This window comes from Taudactylus pleione, unplaced genomic scaffold, assembly GCF_031769625.1.
Source record: "Taudactylus pleione unplaced genomic scaffold, aTauple2 ptg000276l, whole genome shotgun sequence".
NCBI lineage: Eukaryota > Metazoa > Chordata > Amphibia > Anura > Myobatrachidae > Taudactylus > Taudactylus pleione.
Window position 1 is genome coordinate 1,689,467 of NW_028284678.1, and position 21,901 is coordinate 1,711,367.

Consider the following 21,901-nt stretch of genomic DNA (forward strand, 5'->3'; position numbering starts at 1 on the left):
GAAAGAGAGAGCTTGAGAGTTGAGGATGACACCCAGGCAACATACAGTATATAAGGGATAGAAGTGAGAATACTGTATGGAGGCACAATAGATTGTAAGCTCTCATGAGCAGAGATGTTTATGTTGTCATGTCCACAACTTTTTGTCAAGCTTCTATTCCTTGTTCTGTCTTTAAGTATGTGCTTTGTTTTTGCAATTGTCCTGCACTGTAGAGTATTGTGGAGCCCATCCCCATGATCTATTTGTGCTCTCTGTTCCACCAGAAAACTTGACATCCACCTTCTACTGTACTTCCAGGTCCTCTATTCATTTTCACATTCCTTCACCACCTGCCTTCTCTTTTCCTGAGCAGTGTTTATTGGGAAATCTGATTGCAAAACCACATCATATTCAGTTCAAGATTCCTCAATCTCCTTGCCATTAGAGAATCCTAATTTAATACATATGACACTACATCCATTGCTGCTATTTCCTCCACAGCATCTCCCAGATCTGTAGATAGACAATGTGGTGGAATAGGCATTTTATGTATCAAACCTTCTAAAGAATATAGAACTGGACAAATGGAGATGTTGTCCCCAGAAACCAATCAGCTTCTGGCTACAGTAGCCTTTATCAAGTACAGTCTATAAAATGGTGAAAGCTGATTTGTCAAACTTCTTCACTGGTCCACCTCTCCACTCTTTAGAAGGTTTGATACATTTCTACCTACATGCTTAACTTGGGTTGGGTATGGGATGCTGGTGCTCAAGATCCCAGCAGTCAGACTCCAGATGCCAGCATCTCGACAGGGTTGAACACAACCCTTTCACACCACAGGGTTAGAATACCGACACGTCAGTAGGTATCCTAACCTTTCTCCTCTCCCTACCCCTAACCCTCCCTCTCCGCTACTTAAACATAACCCTCCTCTCCTAGTGCCTAAACTTAACCTCCCACCTGCAGCCTAAACCTAACCCTCCCCCTAGTGCCTCACCCTTACCCCTAACCCTCACCCTAACCCGACTACTTACCGACGGGTACCAGCACCGGGATTCTGACTGGTGTCGGGATTTCAGTGCCAGCAATCTGAGCGCCGGAATCCCAACAGCTGGGATTATGACTACATCCCGATTAACTCGATTGTTTGCAAAATCTAAAGAGATACTATGATGGGAACTTGGTGGATGGGAGAACAGATATAAGATGGAAATCTTTACTGCAAACAGGAGGTTTTTTTGTACTATGGTTTGTTACTCCTGTCTCTGACGGTATGCAGTCGGGAAGCCGGCGGACTAGACTGCTTTATCCTGGCGAGGGTTAAATGACAGACATCTAAATCTAGACGCCTGTTATTTTACCAATGCCGGCAGACCGGCGCCCGGCATCCAGATCGAAGTGATGCTGGGCGCCGAGCACGGACAGTCGCGCGGGGGGGTTAGGTTTAGGGCTCCCGGGGGGGACTTAGTGTTAGGCACCCCTCAGGAGGTTAAGTTTTGGGTAGGCGGAGGGAGGGTTAGGGTTAGGCACCCCCCCGGGGGACTTAGGTTAAGGCGGCGGAGAAAGGGGGTTAGGTTTAGGCACTTAAAGGGGGGATTAGGGTTAGGTATTGGGGGAAAGGTTAGGGTTAGGCACCCCTAAGGATGGTTAGGGTTAGGGGGGAGGTTAGGTTAGTGAATACTTACCTTAGGGACGATCAGGATTTTCACCCATGTCGGACAGCTGCAGTTGGGATTCCAACCATACCAATTCCTCTCTGACATACTTTCATCATTTCCAGTTCACAGCTATCCATCCCTTCACTCAGTACTTCCCTGCTGTCCAGGGTAAATGCTCAACACCTTGTTGTAAACCCTCAACTCTTCCAATACACAACATTTACAGTCTTATTTTGTCTAAATTGATTGAACTGCCCTATCCTCATTTTTGTTTATTTTGTTATTTCATTTTATTTTTGTTATTATTTTGTTATTTATTATATTGTTTTCTACATATATATACTATGCATACAATATGACTTGGCTTATTACAATCTATAACAAGACACAGTTTTTATCAATACAAATGATGAAGCATTCTCAGCTAATTGTATATTAGCTTGTTGCACTTATGGTATTGAATTTATTTTATTGTATTAAAAAATGCAAATGCAGAAAATAAAATAAATCAATAAATAAAATAAATTGAGCACAGTGCCCCATATATAAAAATGAGCACTGTGCCCCATACCCCCCACAATTTCAACCAGCTCCAGTGCTAGACAGATTGAGCTGTTTTCCACTGGTCTCTTCCTAACAATCCCTGGCCTGTGGTGTTTGGAGTAATTAACAAAACGAGGGGGAACAGTCAGTTTTGAAGGGGTGCAAAATTCCTTAGGTGGAGCCTTAGTACACACTGTATTGTAACTTTGCACTCCTTGAACTAAATAGAGCGGCTGTCAGGTTGCAAAGCTGAGAAAGCTAAAGGCCAAATTCCCTTGTAACACTTGCAGCCACATGTGAAATGGGAATAAAGATTTAATGGAGCACTTTTGAATATTTCACTCTTTTGGCTGATGGAAGTCAAATCTGACTGACGAGGGTTAAATACTAAGGGGGGGGAGCAGGCTTCTGTATGCTGTAAACACTCTATGTTATTACTCATGGGGGTAAATTTACTAAAGTGAGAGTTTTTAGAAGTGAGTTTTAAAAGTGATGTTGCCCATAGCAACCAATCAGATTCTACATAACATTTAAATAGCACCTTCTAGAAGATAATAGCTAAAATCTGATTGGTTGCTATGGGCAACATCACTTTTAAAACTCACTTCTAAAAACTCTCACTTTAGTAAATTTACCCCATAGTGACTGTTTGAGTGTGGTCCCAGTCAGGTGGAGTTAGATGGTGGAGTTTAGGCCTACACATTATGTAGCTGATATGCTATGAAGCTGCAAGCTACTCCCCCCCCCCCCCCCCTTTTGCCTTTCTTCTTGACTGGGTTTTGTGAGGGTTCTAGCAGATCAGAAATATTAGTGGTGCATTACAGATACACTCTTCTACACAGTGGTGTTCTGGCTGATAGCCTTTATCCAGAGGTTAGCAACTCCATCTACCTGGATGGGTCTCCATTAGATATGGAGGTAATGAGTTTGCCCCATGAATTTAGCTCCCAGGGTTAGGACACTGTCCACCCCCTTTGTTACCTTTGGAGGCCACTACGGGGACAGGATTTGATAATAGCTGCTGATCTGCCGGTCTCCTTTTCCTTGCCAATGCTTTTCTTCTATCCTAGTTTGAAAATATTATCAAATAAATTGATAACCAAAACTGAACACACAAAAACACTAGCTGTATTTGTCTAAATCTAAAGTGTCCTAAATAATGTCCAATTGTGCTACAGTGAATGTGTTTGAATTTAAGCTAACTGGCATGTGAAACAAGACATACAGACTGCAGTGAAACATAGTACTGCCCAACAAAGTGACCAGAACAGTGACTTCCTTTGAAACTCCTAGGTGGCAATAGTGGAACACATAGCCGCAAGAGGAGGTGACCACGATAGCGGCACTCGTGCAATAGTGGGCATATGTAGTGTGATACAGAGCCGGTGTATGTAAGTGACCGCGGACTGTGATACCGGCATAATGAGACTGCTAATATAAAATATAAAAAGGTGGCTTGTTAAAGGTTCTGTAGGGGAAGATAAAAACATAAAAAAGAGAAAATATATATATATATGTGAAAGAGGAAATATATGTGTGAATCTATCATAAGTCTTATATGTGATTATATCGGAAATCATAGAAATGTGAAAAGTAAATGCAGTAATAAATATATAAGTTATTTATAAACATGAATCCTTGAAGAGTAAATAATAAGGAACTCCATATACATCAGGGATGGGGAACCTTTGGCCCGCAAGATCATTTCATCAGGCATGGCTGGCTATGGCTTTCTCCCCCTCAGAGGCAGTGGGCATCCCCTTCAGCGGCAGCAGAGACAGTGCAGCGGGCATCCCCTTCAGTGGCAGCGTCCTGTCTTTTCATAAGTGTTTTCCTCCTATTTATCACCCCTGCCCCCACAGGTCCCCTCCCCCTTATCCTTGCCTGCTTATTCAGGGCTGCAGCAGCGCAGGAGCGCTCTCCCCACTTCCCTGCCGGCCTCCCAGTGGCCCTTTCCTTTGCAGGACTCGGCACTGATCCCATGCATGTTTTAATTGCTATGCTGCCTTAGCCTCTACCACCTCTGATGGGAGGCTATTCCACTTGTAAAATATCCTTGGGGGGGTACCTGGTTGGTTGCAATTTACCATTCGGGGTCACTTAATTTTAGGATGCCACGTAATTTACATCCTTCGGCGGATCCCTGGTGGTTTTGTGGGTTGCTGTGGGCACTGAGTTTGTTGGGTAGGTTTTAGGGCCCGTTTTTCTCTAGCCCTCCCTGCGGAAACTGTTAATTCTTTTTTGTGGGTGGTCATCTTTTTTAGGTCCTGGGGTGGTATCTGTTTATTTCAATATTTACCTTGGTTCTACGTTTTTTTCCTGATAATTACTTCATACCAGAGCTGGCCTGCAGAACGGTTTTTCTCAGCTGTTTGTTGAGGTCTTGTGGATGATTCGTTTTGATTCAGGTATTTTGTTTACAAGGCTAGATGTTATCAGTATTCCGGTTGTTGCCTTCCATCTGTAGGCATGCGCTATATAGTTGTTGATACCTTTTCGCTCGTGACCCTATTTTGAGAACTTCACTTACTTTTACACATGTGCATTTACGCTGGCATTTCCGGGCCCATGTTGCACAGTATTTATACCACATTTCTCTTTATAGGGCCTAGGGGGGACTATGTTTGTGTTTCCCCCCTCCTTTTCAGATTTCGAGTGTTTCGGTAGTGCATTACAAGACAGATATTTTATATTCATGATTGTTGTATCTGGGCACTTAGTTAGGCGTGGTTGCTAGTCACTGTTGTTTGCCGCGAGTTATATCGTCTAATTTTAAAAAAAATTTTTTGTATCCTTCACGCATGACAAAAATGAGGGCCCCTCATCTTGCCTTTCTTAGTTGGCCATTGAGACACAGTGGCGGGTTGTTGTCGCTTGCCACGCGACAAAGTAAATAAGTTGCTTAATCAGATTGCGGTTTGTTTAGGAACAGTTAGCGTTAAATTGTGCACAGTTCAGTCTTTGCTTGGATCATTTCATTTTGCCTGTCGCATTATCACCATGTGACGGGTTTTTTGTAGAAAGTTGGAGAAGTCCATGGCAAGGGTGAGCCAGCCTCATCACTTCGTTCATTTGTCTTCTGAGATTAAGGAGGATCTTGAAACTTGGTCCAGTTTTCTGGTTCGTTTTAATGGTGAACCCATTGGCCCTCTGCTCCTGTGGCGATTGCTACTTTGCAGCTTTCACCGATGCGCCTGGTTCCTCTAGTTTTTGGCCTTTTTTAACAGGAAGTGGTGCGCAGCGCTCTGGTCTCCTGAGTGGAATTTGGAGGGCCTTACTGGCAATTTGCTTTTGTTGGAACTTTTCCCTATTGTTGTGGCAGTTGAGCTATGGAGGGAGCATTTGGCTAATCAGCATGTAGTTTGCTAGTGCGACAATCTAGGGGTGGTTCAGGCCATTAACAATCAGTGTTCTTCCTCCCCTCCAGCCGTGCGCCTCCTTATATATTTGGTTTTGCGTTGCTAAAAGGCCAACATTCAGGTTTTGCGCGCGCCTCGTTCCTGAGCTGCATAATGCGATTGCTGATTCATTGTCCTGATTCCAATTTGCCCGTTTCCATTTGCTGGCGCCGGCAGCTTCTGCAGTTGGGTTTTCTTGCCCTCCTTTTGTATGGCAGTTCATCAGGCTGGAATATAGGGCCTAGCGTAGAGGTCACTGGCTCCAGCAAGTCGGATGGCTTATTCTGCGGCATGACAGGACAGGCAGGATATCTGTGTGCAAAGCCCCCAGCCGGGTAAGTGTTCCTCTGAGTTTATGGCTAGGTTAATTTGGGGGCATTAACAGCATGGTCACTCCAAGGCTTCTGTGGTCTCAGCCCTGGTGGGGATTTCCTTTTTCAGATCCCACTAAATCATTCCTCCCTTCTAAAGCCCTTAAAGGTTGGGCTGAGGAGTTTCCCGCCAGGACTGACTCCCACAGGCCTATCATTCTCTGGGCCTGATTCAGACCCGGTCGCAAGCGCTGAGCACTCGCAACCGGGTCGATGTTTCCCCACTGGGCATGCGCACAACGGAGCCGGCTCTGTCGTGCGCATGCGCGAGACCCGGCTAGCGATGGGTGCTCCGTCGCTCCGGGTCTTACACCAAAGGGGGTGAGCTGTCGATGGTGATTGACAGCTCGCCCCGTTTGGTAGGCATGGCCGGGGGGTGGCTTCACAAACGGAGGCGTTCCCAAGCAAACACCTGCCGTTTGTGGGCAACCGCACTGACATCACCAGTGATGTCAGTGAGAGAGATTCCGGCTCTATTAGAGCCAGATGCTCTCTGGGGCTTGCGGCCATGAGACCCTACCACAAGGGTCTCATCGCAAGCCTGATGGTTGCGATGGTCTTGACCATTGCGACCATCAACCTGGCCGCTCGCAATAGCTGTAGGTGGTCACCTACAGCTATGCGAGCGGCCAGGAGGCCGAACAAGAAAAAAAAATGCCCTGATTCAGAGCGAGTGCTAGTTCAGAGCGTCCAGCTCTGAATCAGGCCCTCAATCCCCTTGTTCGCTTACTGGGTGTGATGGACAGCGTGGCTTTGGATTCTCTCGAGGCCCTCTGTTTCGTTTGGCTTTTGCAGGGCTTTTAGGGTCAGTAAGATTGTAGCTTCCAGAAAGTCCCCGGTGACCACAGGGTTCATGATGGGAGACATCATGTTACAGGAGTCTTCCGTTTTGTGCAAACTACGGTTTTCCAAGACGGATCAGTTAGGCCGGGCCAGGTGTGCTACCTTGCTTAAACGGGTGACCCCTCTGTTTGCCCGGTGTGACTTGCCGCATTGTATATGGCTGGTGGTACGACAGGCGGTGCCCAATGTTTGGGGCATTCCAATTTGTCCCTCTTTCCAAATGTCAATTTGCTGCTGTTCTTTGGTCTAGTTTATTGGTGGTAGGTTTAGATGGCATTAGTTGCGGGTCCCATTCCTTTTGGATCGGTGCAGCTGCTAGTGCAGCAATAACAGGAGCATCCAGCAGTGATATTCAAAGGGCTGGGAGGTGGAGGTCCTCTGCATATAAATGTTATGTTCGCTGTGACAAGCTCTAGGTGCGCACCTGCGCCAACCCGAAAACGCCATTTACCTGCCAGTTATCGAATAGTTAGCATTAGATAAGTGGGAGTGTGAAGGGATTTTTTAATTTTTCCTCCCGGGGACCATTATCTGGCCCAACTTGGTTCACAGGGAAGGTTTTTTAGTTTTTCTTCTTCACTCGGGTTACCTGTTTCCCCCATAGCATCCTTGTTAGTTTAGTTGCTGTGTGTTAATTTTGTTGTGTACAGCTTGGTTTTGGTGCGGTGGCTCACGGTTAGGGAGTTCTTTCCTTACAGTGGAAAGACTTTGCAGAAAAGCAGGTTTGGCTGGTCGGCCATTCCTATATTTTCTGGGCTGAACGTCATGGTTTGGTTAGACATGCCAGTTTGTTGTTGGGTGGTAGGCATGTTCGCTGGATAGGTGTGCATGGCCTACTGTGCGCATCCGTTCAAGGTTTGTTGGTAGAGTCTGCAGCGAAATGGGGGATGCCTGATTGGTTGGTCCTGCATGTTGGTGGGAATGATATTTGTAAGATGAAAGATTAGAGTTGTCTTTTCGGCTGAGAGAGTTGGTGAATGCAGTGCATTTGTTGTGGCCGGATGTGTGCATTGTCTGGTCTGAAATAGTGCTGTGACTGGTGCTTTGAATACACATGTTCTGTCCTTTGGTGGCTTGGTAGTCAGGCATAGCTTTTAGGCTTCGGATTTAGCCAGAGTGTTTCGTCCATACGGTGTTCATTTTCATAATTTGGGTTTAGGTTTGTTATTAAGGATTGCTTTTTGGATTAGTGGGTTTTTTCTCTAGGTGACGGGACAGTCTCAATTTGAGTCTGGCTTTGGCGGGAGAACGCTGCATCTCAGTGGCTTTATTGTGGCGCAAGAGAGCGTTGTGAGGGTGCTGGACCTCGATGTAACATGACGAGTCTGTCCTTCTCGTACAAGGGGACCCGAACGCTTTTGTACGGAAGCGCTCAGAGTAGACTGGCCCAGGATGGAGGCGGGACCTTCGCAACATAAGTGCGTCTTTAGGGGGAGAGTTTCAGTCGTTCTCCATGTGTGTCTTCAACTTGAGAGCTAGAACTGAGTATGCAGCGTCTCCTGGCCACCTTGGTTAGGTGAATTAATTAATTCAGAAATAAAAGCTGTGACCTTTTATCCAAGCTGATATGGTGTCTGTCTCCTTATTTAATAGATAAGTTAAGTAAGGATGTTTACGGTATTTAATTAGCAATAAGCCAATGGAGATCTTATGGGGAAATGTGAACTGATGACAAAGATACATTTTATTTACAACTTATCCCTGCATTTTGGAAAGTAGAACTAAACCGGATACATTTATGTCAAATAAATTGCCACTGTGTATGCAATGCACACTGAAGAGAAAATATGCAACTAACCTGTCACTGCCTTGCTTGTAAACACTGACCTATAAAATAATCCTGTAGTGTATGCACAGGAATAAATAAGCATTAGAGTGTATATCTTACAAACACAGTAGCCTAGGAATAATTAATAAGCGAGACACAGAGACAAATTACTGCCTTTATTTTAATTTTCACTACTATCCTATGTTTTTATTTAGCTGATTTTAGTATTAATTACTTATTAAAATAAATTAATTTCAAATTTTAATATGGCATTTGTATACACCTATGCAATATATATGCATTCCACTTTAAGAACTACTGTTCTGGAGTTTCTGATTTGTGACCAAAATGTAACGCAACATAGTGTTGTCTAGTGTCATAATTTATTAGAGTTAAGTTTATTTATATTGACTATTTAACGGCTTTTGTCGTTAAGTAGTTTTGAGTGTGAATTTTTTTTCTACAAAAAGTTTTAATGACTTTATATAACCAAGTTGCCTAGGAGAGGTTTGCTGTGTATTTTACATCTGATATCATTTATTTTCCTATTGTGCAAATTAAAAATAGGCTCCTGTGAGCTTGAGAGACCTTTCTGCAATCTTTCCGCACAAAAGAATATAAAATTGAGAAGATTAGGAGAGAAGAGACAGATATCATTTCCAACAATGGGTAACACATAATGACTAGTGATCGCATATACTGTAGGAGTAGGTGTTAGAAAAAAAAAAATGATAGGGAAAAATGAAAAATAGTAATCTCATAAAAATGACTGATGTTAGAATAGTGCAGTTCACGAAATACACAAGATTTAATCAATACCATGTTTAGTACTTCTCTGTAAGACATATTGGCAGGGATATATGAAAATTATAGTCAAGACATGTGTCTCTTTTATTATGGCAAATATGTGCAAGAGAGATACAGAACCATCATTCATTATCTCCTACAATAATTGTGAAAACTAATTGAAAATAAAAAGCCAAAGTCTAGATATTAAAAAGGGAGTATAATTAAAAAGGTACATTTGTACGCTAGTGTTGGCTGAAAGTGTAGCATACAGCAAACCAAAATCACATTAACAAACCTTAATGAATACACCACCCCATTTTTTGCATTGATGTTTTCAATTGATTATGTTAATATCACATTTGTTCTCAGTTATGGCATAATGAAACACAGATGTTGTTGTTCATTGGGTATTTAGTAGAGGGCACTGCATGATGCAGGATTAGTAGATTGAGTAAGGCACATCTCTCCAATCCAGAATTTTCTTGGTTATATAAAACTAGAGATGGGACCAGAGGTGAGCCTCATCCTCAGAGGCAAGATCATCTGATGCCTCCTACTCAGAATCAAGATTATCTGTCCCTCCTGGCAGGGGCAGATCGGGCCATCGGGATGCCGGGCCAGTTCCCGCTGGGCTGGTGCCTTTGGCCGCTCAGCCTACCCTTCTCTAACTGAACCCCCTGCCCGGGCTTCCTGTGCCGCGATCAAACCTTCAGCTGCCTGCGGTCGCTCAGCCCACCCTTCACTAATTTAAACTGCCCCACTGTTCCGCTGCCGCGATCAGGGTTGGGCAGCTGCACAGCTTATGTGAAGCGCACGGCAGAACTTGAAGCTTAGTAAAAAAAAAAATGGCCGACGGAGCTTTTGCTCTGCCTCCAGCCCTTTCGAAGCCCGCCTCCAGCCTCCCAAATATGTCACACCACACCAGGCAGCAGATTAGTCATGGGCAGAGTGAGTCATTCTACTGAGTTGAGCTACATGTCTCGGGACACGATTCTTTTAGGCTGTGCAGAGCAGACTATAGAGCATTGGCAAACAGGGGCGCCGATGACTCAGATTGAGTCGCTGATAGCTCCGCCCTCTGCAGCCCCGCACTGCTGATCTTCCATCTGCACTGACTCTCCCGAGTCAGTGCAGTTACCCTGGGACAAAGCGCTAGCTGCGCAACTCTGAGTAAGTCACTGACAGCTTCACCCCCCGCAGCCCTGCACTGCTGACTCCCGAGTCAGTGAAGGCACCCGCTGCTGGCAGGATCACATCAAAGAAGACTACTGAGCCCCGACTCCTGGAGCTGCCGCAGACTAAAGTAATGACAGACACACTACGACAACCTCTGCCTCCTGGCTCCCTCTGACTGTGTGACTGTGAGAGGCTAGGGAGGTGGCTGTCTCGACACACCTAACTTTGAGTGACTCGAATCATTCACACATCTAAATGATTTGAGTCATTGTGTCGATACACTCACTCACTAGCCATCTCTACAGCAGATGCGATGCGATGCAGATTGCTGCACACTGTGCCAGGCTGCCGGCACCCAGCAAACTGTCCATTATTACTGTAATTATTGTGTGCTGCAGCAGCAGGTAGGCACAAGCAGAATAATAAAGAATATTAATATATAACATTAAAGTAAGTTATATACTGTATGTGATTTATATGAGATATATATATATATATATATATATATATATATATGACATATATAACATGTATATCATATATATATATATATATATATATATATATACATATGCATATATTATATATACATATATAAGATTACATACGTACCACCAGTAAAAACAAATAGGAGTGCCAGCCCTGGGACATACACCCACCACCACCTCCACCACCTTCTCCCTCCTTCGGCCCAATGCATGTACACTGCTCACATTATTTTTCTTGTGTTGGCAAATGTGTTTTTTTTTTTTCATTCAGGTCCAATGTGTTTTTCTTTCCTATGGGGGCCAATATGTTTTATTAATTTCTGTAAGGGCCAATGTGTTTTTTTTTCATTGGGGACCAATGTTTTATATTTTTTTCCATGCAGGCCAATTTGTTTTTGCTTTTTTTCTTGTGGGGACCAATGTCTTTTATTGTTTTCTTTAGGAGCCAATGTGTTTTTTTTTTTGTGGGATGCAATGTGTTTTATTTTTCCAGTAACGGCCATTATTTTTCTTGTGGTGTCCAGTGAGTTTTATTTTTCCTGTGGTGGCCAATGTGTTTTATTTTTTCAGTGGTGGCTAATGTGTTTTATTTTTTCCTATGGGGGGTAATGTGTTTTTTTTCTGTGGGAGCCAATATGTGTGTTTTTTCCTGTGGGAACCAATGTGTTTTATTTTTCCTGTGGGAACCAATGTGTTTTATTTTTCCTGTGGTGGCCAATGTGTTTTATTTTTCCTGTGGTGGCTAATGTGTTTTATTTTTTCTGTGGTGGCTAATGTGTTTGATTTTTTCCTATGGGGGGTGATGTGTTTTTTTTCTGTGGGAGCCAATATGTGTGTTTTTTCCTGTGGAAACCAATGTGTTTTATTTTTTTCTTGTGCATTGATTTATATTTGCACATGTGCCTGAGTTACACCGCGTGGCATCCCAATGGTGTTCCTACAGAGTTGCAGTACAAGTACATGCACCAAAAAGTGTACTAGAAATGTGTTGGGTGGTTACAGAGGGTTGGCTATAAAGACACCGAATCGCTCATATTGGCCTCGCAGAGGCCTAGTGAAAGTTCCAATGGTGCGACCATTGGTGACGTCAAAAGATGCACAAAGCATGTTTGCAGGGTCTGTAGTAATTTGAAAAACACGGATGTACACCAGAAAAGGCCATTGAATCAACATTAGCCTAAAGACGCAACTGCAGCAAAAGACACAAGGATAGCTGCAACTGTGTCCAACTCAGAATCAGGCCCTATGAGGAGGGACAGACCCCACCCCCTCAACAGACCCCGCCCCCATCAGGGCTGCTTCTATAAATTTCCCGGGATGGTTTTCCATCCCAATCTGCCCCTGCATCTTGGTAAAGCCTCAACTGCTTCAACAGTGGTAGAACTTAATCCCTGACTTGAAAGGGCAGGGATGCAGTGTGCAAATGGCCACAAGCTGCGTCTCTAACATTACAGGCAGAGCACGCCACAGAACAAGAAGGTCGGTATTACCCTCTCCTGGTGACCAGATGCAAACATTTCCGTTACCTCGGATGCAACACCACTGGATGGGTCATTGAAGCATTAACATGTTACAATTGATGTTGCCGTCCAGCGGCGTAACTAGGTATTTAAAGGCCCCATAGCAAAACGTTGTAAGGGCCCCTATGTACCATCCATTATTGAAAAATGTATATAACACATGTAATCTTGACGTGGAAGATGGGCCCCCTCAGCTCTGGGCCCCATAGCAGCTGCACTCCTTGCACCTATGGTAGTTATGTCCATGTTGCCGTCAACACATGGCCATCAATGGTGGGGAAATGTTGGCCTTTCACCATCAATGGTGGGAGAGAGAACATAAAACATTGATAACTAAACATCTATGTTCTATTCTGGCTGTGACTGTTTTCTCTAGGGGAGAAAAAAAATTATATTTGAAGGGGAAAAAAAGGTTGATGTCGATGTCCCACCCTTAGAATAAGCCAGCAAACACAGAGATAACTACACATCTGTATGTGCGTATCTTCACACAGACCTGTAAAAATAACAAAAATGTCATACCGCATAATAAGTAGGCAGATAAAAACTGTAGTCAAATTTTAGCACAATTCTGCAGGTACAGGAGTGATTATTGAAGTTAGAAAAACAAATGGATTTGCTGTTAGTACAATACTGTATATGAGATTACCAGTATTTCTATGAAATATTAAAATGTGACTGTTATGAGTAAGAAATCAAGCCATCAATTAAATCTTTTTGTACAATGTCCAACTATGAGACTGCATTAAGCCTATTCAGAGAAGCATGAAATTGCAGAGCCATACACAAGCTGCTGTGCAATTCTGTCATCTGAATAGGAAACAGACACCTCCTTGCTGCATCTGCGATCCCAGCACTGCAACCGAGGTCGCAGCCTGGACATCCATCATGACCTGGTTGCGACTTTGACCAAGCATACGCAAACCACTCACTATCGGAGATGTACGTGAACCATTGGGACAGTGTGCATCTCTGCATCAGGACCTAGGTGTTATCCAATACTTTGTAGAGTTAAGCTGTGAGTCTTTAATATATTATGATTATAATCCTTTATTTATAAGGCACCACAAGGGGTCAGCAGCACCTTACAAAGTATATGAACCAAACAAGACAAAAGTGTTTCACAGTACAGAACATTGCAGGACATAGACATGGTATGTACTATGTAAGGCGCTGCGGAACACTTGTAGCGCCATATAAATAAAGGATAATAATAATAATAATAATAATAAAAAATATACATTGCTGCATCAGTGGTCATAATACTCAAATAGGCAGCAGGATGGCAGAACCCAAGGGTTGGGTGCTGTTGTAAGCAGTAGGGAGTAGATAATAACATAAGTAAATGAAGGAAAAGCACATAGGGAAGAGTGCCCTGCTCGTGAGAACTTACATTCTAAAGGGAGGGGCAGACAGACAGTGGTGACACAGATGGGGGAGACAGTGAACAAAGAGCCTGGAGCAGTGGGTTAGAGTGAGAGCTGGATGGCTCTGATAAAGCATATACTGTATATAAAGAAGTGGTTCTTGAGAGCCTGTTTAAAGTTTTTTAGAAAGGTGGAGAGTCTGACAGGGAGACGGAGAGTCTGATATGGAGAGTAGAGAGTTGCATAGGTAGAGAGCTGCATGGCTAAAATCTTGGAGGAGGGAGTGGGAGGATGTAATCAGTTGGCACTATAATAATAAAACGTCAAACAGAAATAAATCTGCACTGGATCCTTTAGTGTATGGAAAGTGGGTAATATGGTAGTGAGGATATCACAAGTTATGTTGCTAGGTAGAAAAAGGGATACCCTCGAAGCAGGTTGCGCAGCACTCCCTGATGATATTCACCCAGACGAAACACATTGCAGCCAGGTTTTGGTTACTTAGAGTGTGAGATATACAGTATGATACATTTCTCATCTTTGTAATGTTTTACTTTGCTATGTATTTATATACATCTGTGATATTATAACGTTTTTAAAACCTATGTAGGTTTACATAAACCTACATATTATTTTCAGCACTCACCCTGTGTCTAGTTACGTAATAAGTTACTTTTCTGGATATTTGGACTAGATACGGGCTGATAACCATCCTTTTTTTACTGTAATAATAAGCCCACAAAACAGAGGATGAGCACTTTCATACGAGAATCAGAGCGATTGCAAGCTTTATTATTGCATATAGTAATGGACGAAGAGCTTTTGATAGAGTTTAGACTTTGGTAAAAGGAATATATTTGTGACAGTATTATAATGTGTTAATGATTGTATTTGAACAATGTCAACATTATTATGGTGTGGACAATAATGTTAGGATAAACCAGATATCGGTCTCTCTTATTTTAACACAGATGCTCATCTGAAACCTGTGATACAAAACTTGATTCTGTATTCTTAGACATTGCCCAACTTTTTGGGTGGCCAAAACCTCATCTTTGTCTTCAGAGACACCCAGAACATCCTTAGGATGCTCAGTTTCATGTTCAGGGTTGGCACAGGACGTATTATCATCCTGTTATGATTCTGACTAAAGCTTGTTACTCTTGTTTAAAATGCCTGCTAACATGTTATTACAGATAGGGTATCCCTTCCATGCATTAAATGTTTTTCCATAACTTATTACTGAGATTAAGAGTAACGTGTGGCCCTTTTGAGGGTTAGAGGGTTGCCAAAGTTGCCCTGAAGAGTATCAGGTAGGCTATCACTGGTGTACACTGACATAAAAAAACTATAAAACTGTAACTGTACACTAGTACAACACACACAAAAATGTAATGATACACAGCTGGCCTCAGATGACCCCGCTCATTTTTTTTGTTGTAAAGGAGATGTGGTATGGTCTGAAAACCTGAATAGTGGGTGGTATTGGATTTTGCTCCTGCAGATCAATCAAACTGACAACACATTTCAAAGTACTGTACTGTACAAACATTCAGAAGCTGACATTTCTTTGTTCACTAATCCAAGCTAAAGTACAAAGTGTCAATGTATTCAGCTAAACTAATTTTTGAGTACAGAGGTATTCGGTGCATCTCTAATTTTAAAATATTTAAAAAATATCTTTGGGCTAGCAACATGGTAGCTCTGGCAACGGGAACCCTTATGTCTAACAGCAGGACTGTCCTCCAAGCTCTACATTATCCAAGATCATAAAAATGTAAAAGACTGTATACAGTTTTAAAACACTCTTCCTGTTTAAGAACTGATGGCATGTTGCAAATAGAGGGGTATGCTCTCAGTGAACCACCAACTCACCCGCTCTTGACACTGGTGTCTGGACTTTGCTACATAATATTATCATGTATTCATTAGTGGCAATCATATAATACTTTAGTTACTGCATGCAACACAGTATATATTGTGTGTTTGTGTGAATATATATATATATATATATGTATATATATATATATACCATAGACAAAAAACCTTACGGTTTCACATGTCTCATTAAGGCTTCTTAGACATGATCTGAATTTTCACAAGAGTGGAGGGTCCCCTGGCTGATGTACTGTATTGTACACATGGGGGTCCAGCTGTGTGAAATATCTGGTAGATGGCAACAGAAATGTGCACCAGGGAGGGAGCGCTCACTGCCACTCACAGTCAGACGGGAACATGCTCCCCGTGGGCAGACACAGGCGGTTCAGCACAGTGGCATCACTCCAGGAGATCGGCATCACACACAGAGGCAGCAGGAGTTTTGGTGAGAAGGATGTTGTTGGTGCCTTATTGCCCACTTTCTACTATCCACTGCTGCTTTGTCTCATCGGTGCAGCCCACTGCTCCCGAAGCCCTGGAGGTTTAGTTTCGGTCATTTCCCCCTTGCCCTCCGCCCGGAGACATGATCCGGACCGGTCTCCTCTTACTGACCCGCTGTGTCCTCCTGTGAAAGGCTAATTCAGTGTGACAGCACCGGGGGGGTTGGGGTTGGGGGTGCAGCCACTCTGCTGCTTGTGGGCCTTGTACTGTTTTATGTATATATATATATATATATATATATATATTTATATCTATCTTGTAGCCTTCACCAATACATACACTGTATACTTATATACTCCATATACATCAAATATATACAGTACACTGTAAACCTAATAAAAATGGGATGCGGACTAAAAGGCAGCCATGTTTGTTCACCCAGGCGAAGCCACAGTAAACCCCTGCAGGAGGCCACATACTGAGCATGTGCAAGTTGAACTTCCCTATCTTTAAAAAGTGGCCAATTGTTAAAAAACTGTAACTTTCTCAATTACCTGAGCCACAAAAGGCCTTACACTGGAACAAGAGCTACCTAACAAAACAAACCTCAGTTCTACCCGTACATGACAAATTTCAGGTCAGTACGTCCAATAGCTTTTGAAATATAGCCCCTCAAACATCATGCCCCATCTCAGGAATTCCCTATGGGAGAATTCCATTTATTTGATTCAGCCTTAATATAAGGGCATGACCGAGCTCTTATAATAAAGCACTTTTGAATTTTCTGCTGACTTTCCTCCTCTGAATAAATTAGTGATGTCATGATCACTGCTGTATCAGACTCCTCTGGCACCGCTCGAACCAAAGGATTAAACTCATTAATGTGAGCAATACCAGGGATTATTACTGTGATAATGTGCCCCACACCAACCGCAAAACACCCCCTTGCCCCACTGTATCACAAAAATGTATGTAATACCACTCCGGTTCACCTAACAAACATGGGATGTGGGCTAAAAGACAGCTATGTTTGCGCACCCAAGTGCGCAACCCTTGTAGGAGGCCACCAACTGACATTGCTCAGCAAGTTGAAGCTCCCTGTTTCTATAATGGGGCATTTGTGGGCTGTAACTGTAACCATATCAATTACCTGAACCCCAAAAGCACCTACCCTGGAACAAGAGCTACCTAATAAAACAAACCCCAAGTCTAAATTTGCCCCCTACCCTGAGATATAGTGTGCCTTCCCAAAAATCCTGATAGAGAACAGCACAAAAGTGTTCCTAACCGAAAGTGTCAGAAAAAACTGAAAGTTGGAACTTTAAATCGTTCCCAAATCCTCATTTTGAATTTTTTTGCCCTGAAATTATGGCAAGCAGCACCGAGCAACAGATCTATCCGTTCATGCCAAACGACTGTGCCCTTAAAATATATATATTATATGAGTGAGGGATGTAGTCAGGATACCGGTGGGCACTGTCCCACCCGACGATATCCCAACACTGACATCCCAACACGGGACTAAAAATAGGCGTCGAAATCCCGACGCCTATCATTAGCCCCACTACCAAATCCCAATACCCAGCATACCGAATGAAGGTAAGCCAGGTGTTTTAGCATTTAGCTGCAGGGGGGGAGGGTTTGGTTTAGGGACCCCGGGGGGACTTAGGGTTATGCACAACCCCCCCCGGGAGGGTTAGGTTTAGGGTGCGGGGAGGGGTAGTCAGGTTTAGGCACTAACGGGGGGAGGTTAGGGTTAGGTACCACTAAGGGAGGGTTAGGGTAGGGAGAGGAGAGAGTTAGGGTACTTCTGCTGCAGTCGGGATTTCATTCCACCGGGCTGCCACTTTCGGTGTTTGATCCGACGGCATTACTTACCGATTCCATGAGTGAGCATGTCATCACGTTTGTCGCCATTTTGACAATGTCGACATCATAGCTATCGAAATTGTGGTGTCAACATTATGAGTTTTTTTACATTGTCATTGTCGACCTTTGGACTACATCCCAGGCAGTGGATATACAGTAGGTGATATGTGTACTTATTTCATGCAAAACTTCCATGCAAGCAGACAGCTAAAAGCCAGTATAGGTTCATTTCCACTTAAAAGCTACCTGTATACGTAGCACCTTGCCTTTAAATTGCTTACATGCATGCACATTTGTTACATTTTCTAGTTCTGTAACAGCACATTAACATTACAGTGATTAAATACATTTGTTTGCGATATGACAAATTTATGACAGCAGACGCCAGGCTTGAGGAAAGAAGAAATTAACGTCGCTACTGGAGCAATTGATGGCAGTTCCCCTCTAACAGCAAAATGCACTCCTGCTTTCAATATTGTTAGTCACACAAGATAACAGATTTGTTTTATGAGTTTGGAAGTCAACACAGCCAATTATTCCATTCGCCCTCTCATACCACTCAGAATTGCCATCTGTCAAAGTCATTGTTTCTAAAACATGATTCAATGGTGTAGCAGAGCCTAGGAATTGGCATGATTCACAAACAAGTGATAATTACTACAAAACACTCAATGGCTACAAAGTAATCAGAAATAATGTAATTCAAAATGTATCGCACTTACATGGGGGACTGATGGTAGTGGGAGGAGTAGGAACCAGCGTTGGCTCAGGAAAACCACTTTCGTTGCACTTCCCAAGAGATAGGTCGATATCATCTAATGCTATGTCGCTAAACCCTTGTTTTTTTATGGCCTCAAATGCCACCTGGTGATATGAAATGAAATTATTTACTGCTAATGGTAACACTATTTATCACATTTACAAACATAGTTTAAATAGAGAGGAAGATATTGAACACAATGGGGCTCATTTAAAATTGCACGCTATTTGTGTCTAATTTGCAATTGTACAATATCTCCTGCAAACAGATGCATTTTGCTTAGTCTTCAGAGGGGGACCTCTTGCCAAATGACCAGCTTGTCAAGGGTGGCATATGGACCTGGTTTGCTTCAAGAGAGAACAGTGGTATATATATATTTATTTATTTATTTATTTATTTATTATTATATACACTCTGCACTTGGCTTACACCAGGAGATTTGGTTTCACAGTGTTAATAGTATAGCAAATATTAACTACACAAGTTATAGACAATATAGATCATGTTCAGACATTCTTACTAATAACTAATAAAGTTGCTTTTGCCATGTAAAAAGGAATTAGAACAAGACACTTAAAAGATTAAGTGTATATTAAGTTAAAATCATTACACACATCATTGAAAAAAAAAATGGACATGCTTTATTGCAATGGACCATTTGCACATATCAATCTATTAATGCAAATAGATTGCAGAAGCTACAATGGGCATAGTATTAGCAAAAGTGGGAGGTATTCAGATGCATCAGGCAATCAGATGCTACCACTCATCACCATCCTCAGTTCACAATTTGCACCTAAGATCAGCCTAGGATACAGTTTTTGTGACCTAACTGTAATTTCCTGCACTTACAGTACATGCCTCAATTGACACATGGGTTCTAAATGAACACTGCTATCCTTTATGTTGCTTTGGGCCATAAGAAGTTTAAGAGAGGAGGGTGCCCATGTTCAGTCTCCGACCGTGGCCCCTCTTGCCAGCACGGTTGCAGAGTAGATTCTGACATGCACTGTGGTAGATTCTACTGCGCATGTGCAAATTTTGTGGACAATGTCAGCAGCGTCAAGTTCACGGTGATTTTTAACATCATCGGATGCCGAAGAGGTAAGTATAATGTATGAGTGCAGGGTGTGAGCTGTTGGTTCATGTGCATTGCACACCCTGTACCCATTATAGATACTCCCATTAGATAACACCAACTTGAACATTATGCTTAGTGCACCTCTCATTTTGACAATATTTTTGTGACATAAATATTTAGTTTTATTTACCAACCTTTGCTTTACTTTGGAAGTTTTATGCATTAAAAATTTTAATTATTCACACTTATATCATAATTTTAGACATCAGAAGTCACAATTACAGTATAAAGAAAATTAAGTATCAGTTAAAGCTTTGTAGTGCTATGAAATAAGTATTATGCTCTTAACACCAAGACACTAGGATGCCTCAATCACAATATTTGTCATTCAAACAAACTGTCATGAGATACACATTAGGCTCAGCACAAGTGTCCTCAACCTGGAACAGAACACAACACCCCTTAGCAAAATTGGTGGAAAGTCCACCAATGTTAGCCCACCTTCCCAAGACCACAACTTTGTTTTTATGGTGCTTCATTATGTATGCTCTAGATTGAAAGCATGTTTTCAAAAGCAGAGAAGGAGCTTTAGGAGAGTGTACTAGCATTGAGGGACCACTACACCTCATGACCTCTTAATGTTTGCACCCCCTGTAGAGGTAGTAATTCCACGACTGTTCTCAACCACCGCCATTGTTGATCATTATGCTACTTTTGCTAGCATCTAATTGGGAGATACTAGATACAGTGAGGTACTGAGTGTGGTGACAGGAGTTTGGGCAGTTTAAATCTACTGGTGAAAGATCAAGTTCCTCCTCATTACATCCATAGTCTGCTTGGGAACTTCAGTTGTTCTGAGTGCTTACCATAGCTGGTTACCTTTTTCCTTAGATACAAATGGTAATTTTAATTAAGTTTAAAGCAGTCAGGTAAATTACTACCTATTACCAGGAGTGGCCTTAAAATTGTAGTTCAGTCACATTAACTGTATCCTGAAAAAGAGAAGTAGGTCCTGTGTGACCCATGCCATGGGGTGGTCATGTGCAGGGTAATTGTCATGGCAGTGTAAGATTAAGGTCAGTATGGATAGTGGGGATGCTATCTCCCAGTGCTAGACACTAGTCACATTCTTCTATGTGTGGTTCCCACACAATAGCCTTCACACAGAGCAGTCAGCTGCAATGGCTTCTTATATTCCCTATCTGCCTTCTCATCTGCATCGAAAGTAGTGGTGTATTGGGGTGCTGGGTTTCTTATGGTTCGCATATCTGGACTCTTTTGATTGTAGCTCCACATCCTCTGTGGTTGCGTATATGTAAGTCTACAGTTAAGCCTGATTTAAGCATAGTGGCAACATTTTTGTCAGTTCCAGATGTGCCTTCAAATTGCCTTGTGCCCAGTCTAGGGTGAAGGACTAGTGGCTGAGCTTGTTTAGAAGTGCACCTGGTGAGATGTGAGCCAACTTGGGCCAAGTCTCTGAGGCAGGCTATGGAAGTGGTTTCCCAAAACACCCCTAGGCCAAAAGTTGCTTATTAGAAACAAGAATATTAAATTAAGAAATTTGTGCTTTCTGTCTTCCTTTGGTTCAGTTATGTGGTGAATGACAGAGTTGCACTTCTAATTATTCACATATTTTATAATTGATAGTCACAAGCATTGGTTTTGCCTATCACATTGACCAAAGATAATTTGGTTTGGTCCTGGACTACCAACCCATGGCACCCCTACATGTGCCCTGCGGCACCCTAGGGTGCCACAGCACCTGGTTTGGGAACTACTGGGATATGGCATAGCTCACGTAGTTCGCTATATGTCATTGGCAGCTGACCAGGGATTCACCCTCTATCATTTCCATGTCACAGTAACCATGGAAAGAAAGATTGTTTCTCCTGAGATACCTGATCAGTGCCCTTCAGCCTCAACCTTGGTTGCAACTGAGAAAAAGCTTGATAACCGTGTATGGCATGGTTCA

The 21,901-nt window shown here is 42.7% G+C and overlaps 1 protein-coding gene across 1 annotated transcript in view; it reads right to left on the bottom strand.

The window, feature by feature from the left end:
- Window positions 1–21,901, bottom strand: part of TMPRSS15 (transmembrane serine protease 15) — a 441,506-nt gene that overhangs the window by 198,149 nt on the left and 221,456 nt on the right. Inside the window, exon 15 of the mRNA XM_088481702.1 lies at window positions 18,811–18,952. Coding sequence (XP_088337828.1) covers window positions 18,811–18,952 — 142 coding nt within the window. The remainder of the gene's footprint in view (window positions 1–18,810; window positions 18,953–21,901) is intronic.